Here is a 20,478-nt window from a genome sequence, read left to right as displayed (position 1 = left end):
TGTATTAAAGTTCTGGTCCTATTACACATTTAACTGTTCTGGGTTTCAGTTTCCTTAACTGTAAAAAGAAGGGGTTAAACTAAATGATCTTTAAGGCCCCTTCCATTTCTTATTTTCTGTTCTTTTATATTATCCTTTCTTCATACTACTGATGAATTTCATATTGTTGCTGGCCAAGGAAAAATTTAAAACCATCATCTAAACTTCTAGTTTCCACAATGGAAGGTTATTGAAAGTCTTGATTCATTTCTATGCATCTTTTCTTCAAGTCATTGACATTAATTTCTTCTTATCTCATATTTATGAGGAAATGGAGATGATAGTTTGTTGGTATTCTCATAAATCCTTTACTTATCCATAGAAGGTTACAGTTAATAAGATTCATTCTCTCTCTCTCTCTCTCTCTCTCTCTCTCTCTCTCTCTCTCTCTCTCTCTCTCTCTCCTTCTTTCCTTCCTTCCTTCCTTCCTTCCTTCCTTCCTTCCTTCCTTCCTTCCTTCCTCCCTTCCTTCCTTCCTTCCTTCCCTCTCACTTTTATATCTAATACTATGAGCATCTGAAAATGAATATAAATAAAATAGGTTTTTCCTTACTAAGATTGAATTCTGTTCATTAGTTCAACATCAGAGTGCATTGCCATCTAAGAGCTTATGCAATTGTTTAGGATATACTACTATTGGACACTCACAATGTAAACTTAAATTTTACTGAAATATATTTTCATTTACATGTAAAATGTTGAAAAATTTTAAACTATCTAAAATTAGCCATCTTTTGGGTATTTCACATTTGTTTAATATTGAAAATGTAAATATCCATCTGTTTTTAGTATTAATATGATTTTGTATATAAAGCAGTTACAGGTCCCCCCACCCCATGCAGGCTTCATCAACTACTTTATTTAAAAATGCAGGCTTCAGGCACTTTCATAAAGTTGGGCTGGGAGAAATGAAAGACCCTTTTTGAGTGGGTAGTCACATAGGTATTCATGGTAAAAAGATCACATTTTAATTTAATTGTAATGCCTCAAGATATCATCTCTCCTGGGCTGCCTTCCCAGTCTCTGCTCATACACCCATATTTTAAGAAGGCATAGATAGTCTTAATAAATTTGAACTCTGCATCTCTCAGACCTTGAGGATAAGGTTCACTGCTGCCTCTATTGGTTTTTTCCAAAAGTTCTTTAATTTGAAAAGAGGATATGATCTTTATGAAGTGATCAAATGTAACATGTGTTATGCAATGAAATATCCCTCTGGAAAATTCTTATAGAATCTGTTGACAAAAATGGGGAGTGACATACTTTTCTAAGAAGTTTAAATTATATTGAAAATGTTTATAAAATAAAGGCTATGATAAGTCTTTGTAGAACTCAAGAGTATCTTGGACAGTTCAAGTTTCTCAACAAAAAAAAAAGTAATGCAGAATGGAATTTCTTAGAAACTTTTGAATTTATAGATAGGTCCAATATAAATCCTTGAATAGACAGTGAGTTTTCAGCATTAGGGGTTTATGAAATTCTTCCTTAAAAGTCATATGGCACTTCTTCCCAAACCATCATTTCTTCCAAACTCTTATTCCTCTGAACAAAAAAGATTTTTAGCATCTTGGGATCCTCTTCGGGTATGAGAGGAAAATTAGTCCATGGAGCTGGAACTGCAGCTAGATATTTCTTTCCAATTCCTGCAGCAGCAGGAGGGAGAAGTTGCTTAAGGACCTATAGCAACTTGTTATGGATGAGTTCCCCCCAGTCGAAACCATTCGTTGCCAGGGGATTTGAAGTTTTCTCCATTACGTTATTTAAAATTGCTTCAGCTATAATTCCTTCTTACTTATATTTCATAAGATTCCCAGGACAGAGGCGTAACTTCCCTAGACTCTCTTCATCCTTAATGTAACAGCATAGTGGGTGCTTCAGGGCAGAAAGCTGTTTTAAACTTGGTCTCCTCCCTGTGTTGTGTTAATCATTCACACTGGTAAGGGATTATAAAGATACTTCCCCCCCCTTCTAACATTCAACATCATAGGCTAAGCAAATACAGCAACAGATGTATAAAAAAAGTCAATGGTAACACTGTTTACACTAATACTGTGCATTAAGAAAACAAATACCAAACTGCCTGAAGTCAGTTCAGAAGAAAAAAAAAAACACAACTCCTTATTATATACTTAAAAGCTCACTTGTCCTTATCTACAATGAATCCATAAACAGTAGTGCAAACAGACTCCTGCACTTCATTACCCACTCAAATCTTTTCAGTGTGTTCCTAGCCATGATTTGGAAACCTGCTGGGGTTCAGTTTGGCTCAGCTGGCCTGCAATTTTGAACACCTTCTGGTAGTATCAGAAAGCATGTGTGCAGCCTGGAGCTGAGTTTCTCCATATATTAAGATTTTCCAGGGAATTAAAAAAATTGCACCACATAGCCCTATTATAATTGGCAGGGAACTATGGTTTGTACCCTTTCAGCATGGTGGGCAATACTACCATCTGGATTCCCAGAGAAATAACTTTCATGTATTAGAAAAAGTCAGAGGCATCCCTTTTTAAAACCAGATACTTAACAGAAATCATAGGAGATAGTTTAAGTGTGTTATTTCAGTGTTAAGTACTTAGAAATGCCCAGAGTCTATGGATTATGATGGATGCATGTTTTACATAAATATTGATTAGGTTCTTGAATGAAGATAGAAATATGCCCCTTTCTTAACACAGAATGATGGTAAAGTGAATAAATGGTGATTAAAATTGGCTACAAAGAAATTCAAGAATATGTTCATTGTAGTGGAATCCTATTTAAAATTTTGCTTAAAAAAAGGAGACATTGGCTCTACACTTTGAAATGTTTCCATCATCCAGGTTATATCCTTTTTTAACAATTCCCATCAAAACATCCAGTTCTAAATAATGAACACTTTCTCTGTCTCAGCAAATCGACCATTGCTAATCCTGACTCCTTGATGGAAATGTAACAAATATTTAATGAAAAATACTGAATACTGATGACTTTACAAGCCCTTGTCAATCTATTTCAAAATGATCTTGTTTGATTGGTATAATGGTTGAATTTGAATATATACTATTAAATATTCTTAACTTAGACATGTTATTCATAATGTTACATTGATGTTGGGGGAAGCTGCATTTCTTTCCTCTTAAGAATTATTCCTTTGGATACTGAATATTGACTGTGATATAGTTCCTGGTTACATCTAATGAGAAGCATGGTGTTATAATGTCTGGAGTCCTAGACCTGGAATCATATGAGATATAGATTCATATCATGCTACCTTCCCAGTATTTAATAGATATTTTACCACTAGCAAGTCATTTCTCCTCTCTTTTTCCTTATCTATAATATGGGGATAATACCACTAATGCCTATCTTATAAGATGATTGTAAGAATAAAATGAGGATAATGTATATTATAAATCAAAGTAACAAAGAGAATATCAGTTATATTATTAGTAGAATAGCTGTTACTCTTCTATTGGATAGATGGACAGATTGAAAGGATGGAGGAGGAGGGAAAGGAAAAGAAAATAAGCTTAGTTCTTTTTTATTTTAATAAGGCAATGGGACTAAATGACTTGTGCAAGGGCACACAGCTAGTATCAAGGTCAGATTTGAACTCAGGTTGTTCTGACCCCAGGGCTGGTACTCTATTCACTGTCCCACCTAACTGCCCTATAAGCATAGTTCTTACTCTATGCTAGACACTGTACTGCTTTTTTAGAAAGAGTATTTCACTTGATGCTCACAATAACCCTCAAGGTAGGTGTTATTAATATCCCCATTTTGCAGATGAGAAAATTGAAACAAACAGGTTAAATGACTTGCTCATGGTCACACAGTAAGTATCAAATCTTCCTTACTCCGGGCCCACTGGTTACCGCCCCCCCCCAGTTGCCCCAAGGCATAGAGAGAGGGTTCTTCTATATGGTATCTCTATTATTGCCTTAGATATTTAATATTTGCTGATTTTCTCTTCCTAGGATTCAAAATACTTGACATCTACTTGGTCTCTACCTTTAAATAGTCTGAAAACATCTCTATTCTCCCTTCTGTAATTTAAAATATACCTTTTGTTCCTGACCACCCACTTTGTCTCTAACAGTCTTTGAGATCTTATTAGAATCTCTTCAGTTATACTAGGATCTGTTCTCAGATTGGTAATTCTCCAGTGGGCACCAGCTAAAGTCTTCAGTCCAGATCAGCAGTCTTACAATAAGAAAAACATGTATAGCTAGGTCCTAATTAGTATGACCTAATTCATGAATGCCATAAAGTAGTCATATGTATTTGAATTCACAGTATTTGAAGTTAAAATTATGTAAAATATTGTCATTGCTTCCAACTTAGTGGAATTATGCAATGTATATTCAAATACTATGACTACTTCACAAGATTCATTATTTTCACTAATTGGAACCTACTTGTATAAGAGCAGCTAATATATTATTCAAATACAGTTATAGCAGAAAGGAAACATCTTCTCTTCTAGCTACCATTTTTTGGGAACTTGGACATAAGCATTTTCATTCAATTCTTCACAGCTCATTTTATTACTGTTTGCTAATATAGTGCCCAGTAAATATTGTTTTTAAAAAATCAATGCAACATACATGCTCCACTGTATGATAGAACAGTGGGTTTGCATTTTAATTAATTTTGAATATAGGCATTTTAGCCTACTCTAAGGCATGATAAAATATGAGAGTACCTATACCAATCAATGAATAATCAATTGATAAATATGATAAACACTATATAAAAATTTCCACTTTTGTGGAATTTTAACAATGCTGGAAAATATTAAATATTCATTTATTTTTTAAAACAATGTAAACAAACATTTTTTTCTCCATGTAAGATTAAATAGAAACACTTCCCTTATTCCAAGGTCAGGTTTTTGCCAGTTTCACTCATATAGCACACAAACTAGAAGTAAGCACAAGGGGGATCACAAGCATTGGAAATAATTGTTCTCAAACCCATGCATTGAAGGTCCACTTAGCTACATGACAAACTCCTCAGATCCTTATTCAGAGCACAGTTATTCTTTCTATAAATACAATTCCTAAAAAATTGACTAATCTAGTTTCCCAGATCACAGAAGACTGTAGAAGCTAATGGAGAGAGAGAGAGAGAGAGAGAGAGAGAGAGAGAGAGAGAGAGAGAGAGAGAGAGAGAGAGAGAGAGAGAATAGCCTGACAGCAAGGTAGAGAAGAGAAAAACTATAAAATTCTTAAAAGTGCAAATGAAAGTTCAAATAACATAGCAGTCTGGGGCTATTTAGAGTAGGGATACAATAATACCATTAGACAGCAAGAAACAGTGGCTAGAATAAAGTTGTTCAAGAGGTTAAACACAACGGTTATTACAAGATTCAGTTTAAATACACGTAGATTCCCTGTGTTGTTAAAAGCTTATTGCTATTCTAATATGACATCCATTGGTTTTCCTGAAAAACACAATGCTTTCTCTGTGTTATATTCTGCCTATCATGCAACCAGTACCTACCAGTTATTTCTGAGGCTGTAGCATCTTATGATAGCTTTCAGTTCAAAGCTGGCAACAAATCACTTTGGCCATTTATTAAGTTTTTAGAAACAGTCGGGTGGTGCATCCTCTTCCTCATCTTCAGAATTATTATTCAGATTATGAAAACCATTCATTGTCATACCAGAATAGAGACATTGGTATTCAGCACCAAATACTTCACGGACTTTAATAATATTTGTAGTCTGTTAGATTGGAACAATTTCCCGGAGATTCAATACTGTCCAAAAAAATCCAGTGAACACTAACTTATGGTTACATAAGATCCATTCTGTAACCTTGCGTCACTTTATTGGAAATAGAGGTTGAGTTCCCTAGAATGCCATAAATTTATTATATCAAAATCTGTCATATAATAGCTGCTTCCTAAGTCAACTGAGAAATGACAGAGGTTCTTAGGAAACTATAACTAGATCTTGAAGGGATCTCAGTAGGTCATCTAATTTATCTCCCTCAATTTACAAATGAGAAAGCTGAGGCCTTTGGAGGTGAAATAAATTTAGAGATTAGTATGAAAACCAAAATGAAAACACAAGGTCCTATGATTCAAATCATCTGGTAATCATTTGGTAAGCTTACAAGTTCAGTGCCGATATATACAGATTATTTCACAGCCTTTCCATTGAAACACACCATTTTTATGCCTATCAATGTTTGAACCAGTAATCATCTAATAATCACGTATTTTTAATTGCTAGTTTTGACAATCATATGTTTGCATAAAAGCTATTTTATAGAGAACTTACTCAAAGAAGGCACAAACATGATAGAAGAAGCAGTACAAGGACATTCCCAATGTCTCTGTGAAGAAAGTTAGAATCAATTGAGTGATATAAGCAATGCTGGCAAAGGACCACCACCCAGAATAGCATACCTACATCAAAGATGGTGCTGTGCTCTGTGAACAAAGCTGACTTGCAGGAACTCAAAAGAACCATGAGATGCACAAATGTAGAGACATCTCCACTCCAAATGTTCAAGTGAACTGTTGGTATCTGACCTGTGTGAGAGCTTTTGGAGTTAACATTGTTCCGATCAGCTACAGTTAGACACACTGTATCTTGACTCAATATAGAGATGTCACTTTGGTCCTCTTCAAAAATGAAGAGCAACAACCAAGCAACCGACTATCCTAGTGAATAAATTACTAGGAAAAAATAAAAATAAAATAAAAATAAAAAAATAAAAATAAATAAATTACTAGGAATTGGAACCTAAAAGAAATCTCAAATCTTGCCTTTCTCCTTGACTGTATGACCATGTGCAAAACACTCAACTTTTCTGAACTTTTGTTTTCTCATCTATGAAATGAAAGTGATAATATCTAACAGAGTGATCTCAAATTAAAATGAAATTTTCTATATAAAGTAACTTATAACCTTTAAAGTACTATATAAATGTTCATTTTTGGAAGGAACATCACTGGCAAAAATGAGCAAGTAGATACAGTTGCAACTGAGATTTTTTTTAAATTTATTTTTCTTAAATATATTATTTGAGTTTTACAATTCCCCCCCCCATCTTACTTCCCTCCCCACCCCCTCAGAAAGCAATTTGTCAGTCTTTACTTTGTTTCCATGTTGTACCTCTATCCAAATTGGGTGTGATGAGAGAGAAATTATATCCTTAAAGAAGAGACAAGAAGTCTAAGAGGTAACAAGATCAGACAATAAGCTATCTGTTTTTTTCTAAATTAAAGGGAATAGTCCTTGAACTTTGTTCAAACTCCACATCTCCTTATCTGGATGCAGATGGCACTCTCCTTTGCAGACAGCCCAAAATTGTTCCTCATTGTTGCACTGATGGAATAAGCAAGTCCTTCAAGGTTGAACATCACTCCCATGTGCAACTGAGATTCTTAAGGCTGTCTCTCACAAAAGCATAAGGACCTATGATATCATTGGTATAAGGAACTTCCTGGAGAGGTGCTTCCTCTACCAATGTAGGTTATCATCTTCTCTAAAAAATAAGAACTTTAGACATGATGCTATTACTTTAAAGAAAGATAAAGATATAGAAATATTGGAGATCATTTTTTTTAGTTTTTTAGGAATTATATCCAGAGTGTGAAGAGCCTAATAAAGTATGAAGAGCTGCCATCAATTCCCCAAAGTCGACTAAATCATCTTAACATGTTATAAGCCTTAATCCATTTCTGATGATGTTACATCTTCTTGTATATAAACAATAAAACACACACATACACACATATTCACACCTTTAGTACATTGAGAGAACTGTCATCAATTTTCACAAATTTCATTTTTTCAATGTTAATTTTTTTTAAGTTCTGGGGTATTCAAATTTGTATTTGAGCTAGGCATGATGATTAGTCAGCAGCTGACTTGGCAGACTATCAAAAAGAGAACAAACCTGAACACTGTCAACTTTCCCATTGTACCAGGAGGAAAGATAAAATTATAGTACCTATAAATAGAAGAATCAGGTAAATGATGAAAACCAAAGGATCAGGGAAAGAAAACTTGGAAGACATCTCAAATGGTGCACTACTGAACAAAAGGAACTGTTATTTAGAAAGGACTACAATAGATCTGACCATTGTCTAAAGTAAATTAAAAATACAGCAGGATCCATAATATGGAGAGCCACTTGCAAGCTTACCAGATGATTAGCACTTACTCTATTGGAGCTAAAGAATATTTTTACTTTGTTATGGTAATTCTTATCAGGCCACCTTCCATGTTTTATACAATGCAAGCGATCTTTAAATTATTGTCAAAGTCTTTCTTAAAGAGAGCTTTCACAAAGGACATGCAATTCATATCTTCTAGGGTTGCTGTCATTTCTAGGCTAAGTCCCATGGAAATTCATAACTTAAAAAAATGAAAGTCACAAAGATGCAACTGCCTTCATAATGCCGATGCAGCAGTTATAAATATTTCATGAATGTTGCATGGGCAGGGGCAGATCTCCATTTTTATGAGTTAGAATTTGTACAGCTAAGTCTCAGGATTTTACTATTCATAATGCACAGTATGCCCTGTTAGAGCCATTCCATATAGTGCTTTTTAATATTTATGTTTAATGAAGAAATTACTGTTCTGAAAAGGGAACAAGCCTAGTCAAAGATTTCCCGTTACAATTTTAAGCATTGCTAAACTGAGAAGATTGCAATCCATAGAACTTTACATCATTGCTGCAGCTCTGTGCATATCGGCACAACTTTGAGTCATTCATGATAACAGATCAGAGACTGTTAACTCTAAGCAAATAGACCTATTTAAAAAATGTTATAATATAAAATTCTGAACTTTAAATAACCTGAAAAAAGAAAGAGAGATGAAGAGTAACTTTTCTAATAAGAAAAAAAAAATTACAAATGATACACTTTCCTTCTACTTTATAGGATACAAATACACACTTTCACACACATATATTATGGGGGTTTTTATTCAAAAAACACTTTAACTTGCTAAGATAATGTTGCTTGCTAAGTTCAATAATGAATTTCTATTGCATATTTTAAGGTAATTTATCAAAGTGCATTATCAGTAGCTGTCAGAATACATTTTGAACTAAAAGTAATGAAAAAAAAGAACTATTGTGTGTGTTGAAATCAAAGAACATGACTGCAGCTAAGTTGTTTTCAATGGCAAGGATAGCTGATTGCCCTCTAAATGATACTTATCCCATGAGGGAAGTAAAAGCCTGAAAAAAAATCACAGGAAACAGAAGCATGAAAATGTCTATCTGTAGCTTTTAAAAACATGCATTTGATATTTCATTTCATTTTTGTCATCTCGATCAATTCTTTCAAGGAGGTGAGTGTTGAAAAATGCTGCCATGATCACAGTGACATTTTAAAAAATAAGCTTGAGGTGCAGTTCAGCTCATATATATCCCAAGACTGGATTATTTCATATTGCAAAGTAGGGAAGAATTTGCTTAGCTTGATTATATAGTCATTTATATCTTTTATTTGAAATTCAGCCTAGCATAACTAAAAAGGAAGAAAAAATTCTAATAGAATTTCTTCTGATGATATTTTATCTAAGTGCAAATCATATTTTAAGGGATTTTCACTAAGGTTTTTGATTAATGCATTGTTGGAAAATTCCACCATAGAAGACAAAATTCCAAAACCTTAAAAATAGGGTTTTGTTCCAGGGATTGGTCAAATGAAAGTTAGAACTTTTATCTTTCTTGAGTTCTTTGCAGTTCTTCAGCATTTCCTTTGAGGAATTTAACCTTTAGGTGATTTATTTGCAGTTTGTTTGATGTTAACCTTCATTAATTAATGAGTTTAGGTACAACTCTAAAGAAGAATTCTGAAGAAGGATTTCAGGGAAAAATACAGAGTATAGTATATAGCTGGATTTGCCTTAGACTTCCCCAGTGTTCCCGTTGTTCTGATCCTCCTTTCGATCACCGTATTTTAATTATGTACTCTACTTATCTGACCTATTTGAACAGGATCCAGATATGGTACGGAACATCTGTCGTTGGATTAGGCAGGCTGTTCGGATTCCTTTCTTTGCCAAATTGACCCCAAATATTACCGACATCGTAAGCATTGCAAGAGCTGCCAAGGAAGGTAAGAAACAATCCCATCTCCCTTGGCCTGTGTATCTTAAACAAACTTCCATGTTAATTATTCTACAAACAATTTTCAAACTAATATGTGTAGGTGTGTAGGTCAAATCATCAGATATTTTCAGAATTTTATCTTGTTTCTAATAAACTCAGAGGACATAATTTATTAGTAATTTATCTGTACTTTAAGAAAGATCTTACAATGAAAAGTAGATCTCAAAAACTTCAAACTGGGTTTTTATCTGATTATAAAAAAATGGAACAATTAGGAAATAAATGCATCTTTGTTTGGGTCTAGTGTTGGTGTCACAATCTGTTCTACTTGAAAATAAATCCCAGCTTCAAATATGCAGAAATATATAATAAACTCACAGTTTTAGGAATAACCATCAAACCCTCAAAGCCAGAAATCCATTTTATAATAAGTCACGCATCTAAATTAACATTTACAAATCTTAAAAAATGTCATGTTGAGTCTGAAAAATTGGGCGCCAGTTGGTTTTCACCATACCCTACCCATTATAGGAGCTAAATAGATGTTTGTTTAAGAAATAATGAATTAATTAGTTAATTGACTAATGACTTAAGTAATCCTTTGGATTTGTGTTTTATACAAGAAATTATTTTCTGATATCCTAAGCATAGGGTACAGTTTTTTTTTAAAGCAGTTGTGCAGAGAAATGCCTACCACTGGCAGACCTGTATGATAGAATGCAATGCCAGGCCAATAAAAAAATCTTCTCTATAGTATTTTGAGGGCAATCTCAAGAATCTAAATGCTATTCTTTCCACCTGGAATATCCTTTACTATCTTTTTTGATTTCTAAATTGCTACCCACTCCTTAAAACCCAGTTGAAATTTTAAAATGCTTCCTGTTGTCTCCTGCCTAAAATGACTTTATCTCTTAGATCTCACATGATCCTTTGTTTTATATACTTACAAGATTTTTGGTGTGTAATATTGAAGATGATAATTGGTTATTTGTATTTTATTTAGAACAATATGCCATAGTAGATAGAGTTCTGGAATTAGAGTCAAGAAGACCCAGGTTCATAACCTTCCCCTAGATCTCACAAACTATAGGACAGCACAAATAATTTACCTCCCTTGGACCTTATATGTAAATGGGAATAACAATATAGGTGGAGTAGGCATTATTTCATTATTTGTCATTTCATCCTCTTAGGGTACCACAAAATGGAGTCTTATAAATTCTTGTTAAATGAAAGCATGATAACAATTTCATTTTATATATTATTCTCAATGATTTTTATCATTCTCCATGAAATCAAGGATTGCACTTTTAATCTTCTCTAACATTTGTATTCATGGTCTATATCCTATAGGTATTTATTAGATGTTTGATGAATATGTTAGGTGAATAAATGACAGTAGATGATAGGAAGCAGGCAGTAAATATTCTCAGAAGTAGTAAGTTCTGTTTCCATGCCCATTTCTCTTCTTGTAAGCTAGAAAATATTTCAATTAGTCTTGTCATCATAACTCCAACTGAATGTTGACTTCTTTCTACATACAGGTGGTGCAGATGGTGTTACCGCCACCAACACCGTCTTGGGCCTGATGGGACTCAGAGCAGACGGCACACCCTGGCCTGCCATTGGTATAGGGAAGAGAACCACATATGGAAGCATATCTGGTAGGTTTTTCTCTTCACATTGCGTTGTGCTTCCTGTGAGGCCTTTGGTAATCTCATAGTAGACCAGAATAGCTTGTCTTCTCTAATACCCAGTTCTTAAAATTCACTGCCATTCAAGGTTCCTCACAGCCATGACAGATGGAACAGAACTGAGTGTGAAAACTTTCATGATGCTCTTTCCTTTATGTTACAATAGTGTAACACAACATCAGAATAGGGATCAGTTGAGGATGTGAAATTCTGCTCTCCTCTAGTCTCTGCCTTTTTCTCTGTAATTTCTCATCATCCCATAGAAAGGCATATTTTTTCTATGAAAGAATAATGTAAGGGAGATGGGGGAGGGGAATCTGAGTATCCTGATGAAGTGTCTATTTGAAAGACTAAACTACATTTTTTCTCCCTATCATGCCTAATTTTTCTTTCTTCAGTCTGCCCTAACTTTGTCTAAAACAAATCATTTTAAAAATTTACCTTGATAGATTTAGAGAACAAGATCTTTTATGTTCCAACTCATGCACCTTTTTAAAAAAAAATCTTCTAGTGCCCATATTAAAATATAATAATAGTAGTAGTAATAGCAACAGCAATAACAATAACGAAAAGTTTTAAGCCCATGATCCTGTTCAATGTCTGCACTCACTAATGTATTAATTCATTGACCCAGCACACTCTGTTGCTGTGACAACATGAACTAGGTCTTGCTGAGACAATGCTGTGAGGTTCTTGACTGTACTGGTATGGGGATTAGTCTCCTTGGTGATAGAGACAGTGGTAAATATACATAACATAATAGTGTCCCACTGTTCAAGGAAAACAGTGCTGAATCAAACCAAAATGTGCATATGGACGAGACCAGATAGACCAAAATAAGGCTTCAATCCATGCTGTGGTATTATGTTTGGAGAGCAGAAGGTGTGTCTAGGAACCCTGGTGAAAGAGTCCCATTATGACTCTAATTGGATACCATTTGGACAAACAATACAGGATAGAATGAAACTAGAAAAGGGCACCTGCTTGGTCCAAAACCACAGCCTTAAGTTATGTTGACTGTGTATCAAGGTCTTGAATTGTATTGTTAGAACAGCAAAGGTAGATTGGGGTGTGTGTGTGTGTGTGTGTGTGTGTGTGTGTGTGTGTGTGTGTGTGTGTGTGTGTGTGTGTCTGTGTGCATGTGTGTGTGTGTTTGTGTGTGTGTGTGTGTGTGTGTGTGTGTGTGTGTGTGTGCGCGTAAGCATGTGGGCTTAAGAGACAGTTTGGGTTGGACTGTAATCTGCACTATGTTTTCTGTCAGCCCATTTCAATTTTTCCAGCCTGCCATGTTGACAGCAAAAGAATAAAAGAGGTCACAGAGGGTGCTGAACATTAAAAATTAATAAAACAACTATTGCGGTAGTATTTTATATAAGTAGTACCATTCACACTTTCTCATTTATACTGCAATTTCTGAATATTCTCTATGCTATAACTCAGTCTAATAAAACTACAGAATTATAGTATTAGGAAAAGTCTTTTGTGTCACAATTTTTAAACCTACCAAATGCAAGCAAGCATTGGAAATCATAGCAACACCTGAAAACATACTAGCTATACCTGAGGGCCAGTTAGCATTTCCATAAAATTTTCTAATTCTCAGGTTTATAAATTTTAATATAAATATTCACTCAAGCTGTAGCAGATCTAAGTCTGTGTGGAGCATTTATTTAAGAAGAAAACAAAATAAAAGCAAAACAAAACAGAAAAGCAAACCACTATGACATTCGAAAGTTTGTCATTTATTTCAAATAGGAGCCATCACAAGTCCCCTCTGTGTTTCTCTATTTTTTAAAAGAGATCTGCACTATAGCAACAAAATAAATAGAGTTCCAACTATTTAATGCAAAAAAAAATTACTTTGATTTAAAGGTAATGGAATCTGAAAGGCAGTTAGTTCAGGCAGTGGTAATATATTTGGGGATGTGTAAAAATCAGTTCTATAACTGAGTATCTACAGTAGTAGCAATAACAACACAGAGCTAAACACACCTGTGCTAAACAAATGTTATATAATAATGATGTTCAAATTTTAGAAGAGGTAGTATAATCAAAGTGACTAAGTATCTTAGTAATAGTGAACATGGCTGTCACGACTCAAAATTCTACCTTCAAGAAGAAAAATCATATGAAATAGACCAGTTTATCTTTACAAGATTTATAAAATTTACCAAAGCACAGTACTAATGTCTTTCTAAGAGTTCCCCAGAGATTTGGAATTTGTAGTTGAGTCCTAGAAGAGCTGCCTGAAGCAGAATCAAAAGCCTGAAAGCTAAATACAACTCAATTTCTGGTGGTTATATCACCTATGTTTTGCATTACTGGGGAAGGATTGTTTTCTCTAGTAAATTCATGAGTTCTTTATCAGTTAGACCCCTAGTCAAACTTTACTGTAGTCAGACACTCAAGTCTTTTAAAAGAATAGAGTTTTTGTGGGATTTTTTTTTGTTTTGTTTTGTTTTAATGTTGTAATACACCGTCAAGGAATCATAATTTCCTTTGGATTTTAAAGATGAAGAATTCATATCAAATAACAAAAGTCTTATCCGGAAGAGTTAATAATGACTGGTAGAATATCTAAGGATATGGCCATATGGATTTGAATCAGACGATGCCATTTAAAGCCCAACTCAAAATATACTAGCTTTATGAACCTGAGCGAGCTGTTCTGCTCTCAGAACACAAGACAACTCCCTAAAACTGTAAGTTGCTAATAAGTCACAGGAAATTAGGTTCCTCACCAAGAGTTCCATACCGCTATAAATCGTAGAGCTGGACAAAAAGCTGCAGTGCTATCCTCCTCTTCCAGATATTAATTAAAGAATCTGCTTTCTTGAAGCTGATTCATCTGAAATAACTTTAGGACTACATCAGGAAGATAGTAATGGAACGATTCCATGAAGATATGATAGCATTTGAAGTAATGCTATTTTGAACAAATCTATTTATTGAGAGAAAAAAATTTCCAATGGCTTATTCTTTGTTTAAAACTTTGAGATTGATTAATTTTTGTTTGAATTGTTGAATTTCTTGAAAAAGTTTCTCTTGTGGTTATCACATTTGGAACCTTCTTGAATATACTGACTGATTTCAATGATATCCACTTTTACTTAAAGAAAAAAGTACCGGGGTGGCTAGGTGGAGCAGTGGATAAAGCACCGAGCCCTGGAGTCAGGAGTACCTGGGTTCAAATCTGGTCTTATACATTTAATAATTACCTAGCTGTGTAGCCTTGGGCAAGCCACTTAACCCCATTTGCCTTGCAAAAAAAAAGCCTAAAAAGAAAAAAGTACCAACTTGTTGCTACTATTTCTGGGGCAGAAAATAGTCTAGGATAAAAGAACAACATGTTTGAACTTCTAAGACCTTTATTTATCCTTTAGTATAGGTACAGAAATCCTTTATATAAAAAGACTAAAAAATTAACTAATATAATTGCTTAACAAACTAATGGCTTATTCCAAACAGAGCTGTTGCAGTTTATAAATAAATAACAAATGATTGGAAAATTGTCTGATTTTCAGCTAGATCGGGAGTTTGGCCTGGAGTCATGAAGGCTCATCTTTATGAGTTCAAATCTGGTCTTAGAAACTTATTAGCTATATAACTCTGGGCAAGTCATTTAACCATGTTTGCCTCAGTTTCCTCTTTTGCAAAATGAGCTGGGAAAGGAAATGGCAAATTGCTTCAATATCTTTGCCAAGAAAATTCCAAATTGTGTCATAAAGAATCAGACACAACTTAAACAACTGAACAACAGCTAGAAAATTGTCTACAATATTTTATTTCTTCCCTCTGGACTGTTCCCTTTGAGTTCTGTTAACTATTCCACCCTTCCTTTCAATTACTTTTTTTTATTTCTTTTTTGTTTGTTTGCTAAGCAGTGGGATTAAATGATTTGCCCAAGGTCACACAGCTAGGTAATTATTAAATGTCTGAAGTCAAATTTGAACTCAGGTCCTCCTAACTCCAGGGCCTATCCACTGTGCCACCTAGCTGCCCTTTTTTGTTTCTTTTTTTAACTTTTTAAACAAATATAAGAAAAAATAAACTTGTTTTAATAGTTTTTTCAAACTTGTATTTAGTATTGCAAGTACAGATGTGCAAATTAAACAATTGGAAGAAGTTTTCAATAACATGAATCAGTGCTTTTGAACCAAAGTAAGAGTTTAAGCATTGACCCTCTTCTCATACCTAGTGTTTTGGATTCTATTTAAATAGTTTTTTGGAAATAAATTTTCATCTCTATGCATAGGAAAGTAGCAAGATAGTTTTGTTTGCTCAGTGTCATAAAATTAATTGCTTATACAATACCAAAAGCACAATCTTTCTTGTCTTAATAATCTTATGATTATAATTTCTTTAAAACTGAGAAAAATATCACATTGTCTCTGAAAATAAAGAGTTATTTTTGAATTTTATTTGTATGACAAATAGTTTTGTATATGCTGGAAATAACAAGACTGAAAGATCATGTTGATGTTATTACATCATATGTGAATATAAAAAAAAATCTAGCTGGAAATAGAGAGCGTAATGAAATGAAATGAAAATAGAACCTGCTTTCAAGGAGCTTATACTTTATCAAGGGGATACCCAATAAATAAATACAAAATAGGAATAAACTAAATTATAATACAGGGGAGAACAGAAAAAGAAATAGCAACAACTAGCAGGTCAGAAAAGCTTTATGTTCTAGTAGGTGGCACTTGAGATGAACGTTGAAAAAAATAGTAGTGACATTTATATAAGACTTTAAATTTTGCAAAAGCCTTCACATATGGACATTTTTCTATAACTGTTAGTGCATAAATACCTTTTCCCAAACTCACCTAAATTGTAACCTATCAAATTAAGGACCTGCACTTTGTCATCAATAGCTTACAGATATTTTAGTTTTAACATGAAAAATTAAAATAAATATCAAATTTAAACAAACCATAAACATAAAAGAAAGAAAAATTCTAAAAGGCAGAATTTGCATTGCCTAGTCCTTTTTCTCTCAGACTATTGACTTCTGAGCATCATTATTAACTAAAAATTTGATCTGCCTTCTATTCAAATTTGTGAAGAACTAACTATCTCTGAAGTTTCAACGATCATAATTGTTAATGCCGTCATAATATAAAGACCATCCTTGGATAAAAAGTAACAACCACAATAGTCTAACGGAGATTTATCAAAATAAGATGCTGCATTCCATTTTCCATTATAAATTATCAGTTCTGTTGAGAACAGCTCAGCCATTAGGAAAAAAAACCCTCTCATTTAAATAATGCTCATTTGAATATATTCATGTAGAGATTCACAAAGAATTCTCTTTTCTATTATATTGTCTTTGCTGCTGCCTGATTTTCTCAGTGTACGGCCGTCATTGGTCTGTGCAGGAGATCAGAGCCCTAATAATAGATTTTTGACAGCGAGCTCGCCTGCTACCTGCCCTACACAAATCCTCACTGTTCATGTTTGCTTCATGGCAACAAAGCAGACAGAAGGAAAATGCCAAGTGCTGAGTTTGAGGTACAGCCTTGCCATAGCTTGACATTTCAGCAGAATAGCAGTTTATGAGATGCATAATTTTTCATCTGGGACTCAGCTGCCATATTCATAGAAGCTTACAGCTCATCGACTGACTGGAACTGGGGCAAAGGTGGAAAACTCAGATCAAGGTCTACATCCCTTCCATAGCTATTTAATATAACTATAATTCTGAAGATAAGCTGATAGGACCAAAAGACTATTCTTTTCTCTTTTTTCCCCCCATAAAAAAGTGAACTGGATCTTTAGTCAAAATAAGTTTGGGAGGGGCTGGAGGTAGGAGTGGATACAATGGAGAGTTGGTCAGTTCCTAAGAAAATATTTGCTAGACTTTGTTAACCAAAAGACTATGACAAGCACATTAAGGAGACTTCTTACCTTTGCAGCAGTGATAATGAATTATTAAATCTCCTTCCTGTGTGTGTATATGTGTGCGTTTCATAAAGGATGATTTCAAGCTTGAAATTAATCAAAAATGTTCTATTATGAAAGTAAAACTAGAGAGTATTGTGTCTCTGAGATGGAATTTAAATATTCTCAGATTCATGCATATCTCCTGTACTAAAAAAAAAAATCAGTGTAGGTACACGTCAGTGACTGTTTAATTTAGAACTACACATCTCTGTAAGCTTCAGAAACAGTTCACCATGTCACAGTCTCATACAGAACAATGCTACAGTACATTGGATTAATTAAAGAAGCCTTGCAGAGAACTGAGTTCTCAGTATGTCAAGATTTCAGTTTTATGTTAAATATTTTCTAAAGGCCAGACCCTGAAATCTCAGGGGCTGTACCAAGCAGTGAGCTGTGAATTTAACCATAGGCTAACTGCTAATGATAAGGAAAAGAGTCCAAGTTGAGGCAGCTGTAATACAGTCATTGGATTAGGCTATCAATCACTCAGTTCCCCAAGGAACAGGCAAAGAAGACAAAACAGTGAAAAGGGAAATTAGGAAAGGAGGGCATGACTAGAATGAGATTCCTCACCATCTTTATCCGTTAGTTGGCTCGAATCCCCAAAGCATCAGACAGAAATGGCCAGGATTCCTCTGATTTGGAAACTAGGATATTTATTCCCATCATTTAGAGCACTATCAAATTGCCATTAGTTTTCTCTAGTCTCCAGTGATACTGGAAGTACCTGGACACAAACATCTAATTTACTGTGGCAATTTTTGTGAGGAATTAGATGAACTTTCCATTTTGGGACATTAAGGAGTCATAATGTTTTGTTGCTATTTCATGGTTCACTGATGATGGTGAGGGGAAATACTTTATCTTCACTTCCAAAGTTTTCTCACCTTTTACTGAAGTTGAGCTTAGAATCAAGTAGATGACAAAAGGCTACAACTACTGAACTTGTGTGTACAAATAAGTATATTATATCCAAAATAAAGCCAAAGACTTTCTCCCATGGGAAGAAAAAAGAAAATTATTCTGGTTATAAATACTAGTATGCCTACGTAGCTAATCTGAATCCAAATGGTAGGAGCAAGGTCAGAGTTCATTTGTGGCTAACATAATAAATACAACATATAATCCTAGGTTTCCTCATAAAAGAGATCATATCACACCATTGACATTCAGTACAGGGAGTACATACAATTGGGTAGGCAAAATTCATTCATAATGGATACTAAGAATAATTTATGGATTCTTGTCTTCCTTTGAAAAGGAAATAGGTATATGGAGCCAACAAGGATAAAGTGAAATTCATAACTATAAAATATATTGTGGGGGATGTTTTTTTGGTTCATTTGTTTTAAAGCTTTTGTTCTTGTGCCTGGAACATTGATGGATTAAGTGATAGAAGTGAAAAGAGTTATAAGGGAGGGACTAGCACTATGGTGTTTGATGGTTATAGGAAGTTCCAGGGTGAAGCCCTCTGCCAATGCAGATCAGGACCAACTATAAAATAAATACAGAATGATAATCCTGGAGAACTAGGAGGTTGGTACTTGCTTAAGATCATGCAGCCGGTATGTTTCAGAATCAAAACTTAAGCCCAAAGTCTTCCTGGCTTCAAGGACAATTCTGTTATACACTAATTTTTAAACTGCTTTTCTTATTTGTGGACATAGAAAGTAATCATCACACTGATTGACCAAGACAAAGTGACCTTTAAGATTTTACTGATCCTTACAAGTCATTTGACAGAGAGAGGAAAAAGTGTCAAACTTTTAAATCTGCTTGTTTAATTTGTAGTTGTAGTGAGTTGATAGCAATAAAATGATTAATGATACTGAATTAGACCATATGATGGAAAATATATAAAGGTGTTATTTAGCACGTGGGATATTGGTAAGAGATTAATGATGCCACATGGACTATCTCCACTGATTCACCAGTGGTCAGAATAAATCTCACCTTAGGAGCACAATACTGGATCTCCCTCTGAGTAACAATTTTCATATAAATGTACAGCTTGTTTTAAGATGTAAGTTGTTTTTTTTAAGGTGATTTTAACTTTTGTTTGAATATTTCATATTGCCATTAAAGTATTGTATATTTTTCTTTAAAATTATACAGATTTAAGATTCTGCTCCTATGTTTTTACACTTATTAGAAACAAAAAGTGAAAACTCATTTAGAGGGGAAAAATGATATCTTCATTTAAGTCAACAAAATCATCACATTTTTGCAACTTGCAAGCACACATTCATCAAACTTTCATGGATTACTGTTTTAAAAAGTAAATATTTTACTTCAGGCCACACCAAAACAAGTTCCCAGGTTTCTTCTTTGCCTAGGATATGGTTAAATTGAGAGCTTTTTTGAAATGCTAATTTGACAACTTTGCTTCTATACAAGTAGTGTCTTGAAAAATCACTCTTTTAACTATTTATTTTCCCTGAAGATCAAGAACATGCTTTGTGACCTTGGGTAAGTCACTTCCTCAATAAAATTTATTTTTTTTAAATCTTGTAAAATAAGGATATTAGACTACAGAATCATTATAACTGGCATTTATATGTACTTAAAGCACATTTTTATAATATGCTTTATACATTTTGTAAAGCCAAGGCACTTTACCCACATAATCCCCTTCAACATTCATAATTACCCTGAGTTACCTTATTAAGGAACTAGTCTAGTCATTATTAAATGACTTATCCATAGTCAGAAGCTATATTCA

At 34.0% G+C, this 20,478-nt stretch overlaps 1 protein-coding gene across 2 annotated transcripts in view; it reads left to right on the top strand.

Annotated features, from left to right (window-relative positions):
• DPYD (dihydropyrimidine dehydrogenase) overlaps window positions 1–20,478 on the top strand; it is a 1,037,477-nt gene that overhangs the window by 760,893 nt on the left and 256,106 nt on the right. For both annotated transcript variants that reach the window (XM_074188237.1, XM_074188238.1), the window contains exons 17-18: window positions 9,997–10,117; window positions 11,655–11,774. In XM_074188237.1, coding sequence (XP_074044338.1) covers window positions 9,997–10,117; window positions 11,655–11,774 — 241 coding nt within the window. The remainder of the gene's footprint in view (window positions 1–9,996; window positions 10,118–11,654; window positions 11,775–20,478) is intronic.

This window comes from Macrotis lagotis, chromosome 5, assembly GCF_037893015.1.
Source record: "Macrotis lagotis isolate mMagLag1 chromosome 5, bilby.v1.9.chrom.fasta, whole genome shotgun sequence".
NCBI lineage: Eukaryota > Metazoa > Chordata > Mammalia > Peramelemorphia > Peramelidae > Macrotis > Macrotis lagotis.
This window is presented reverse-complemented; position numbering and strand designations above follow the sequence as displayed.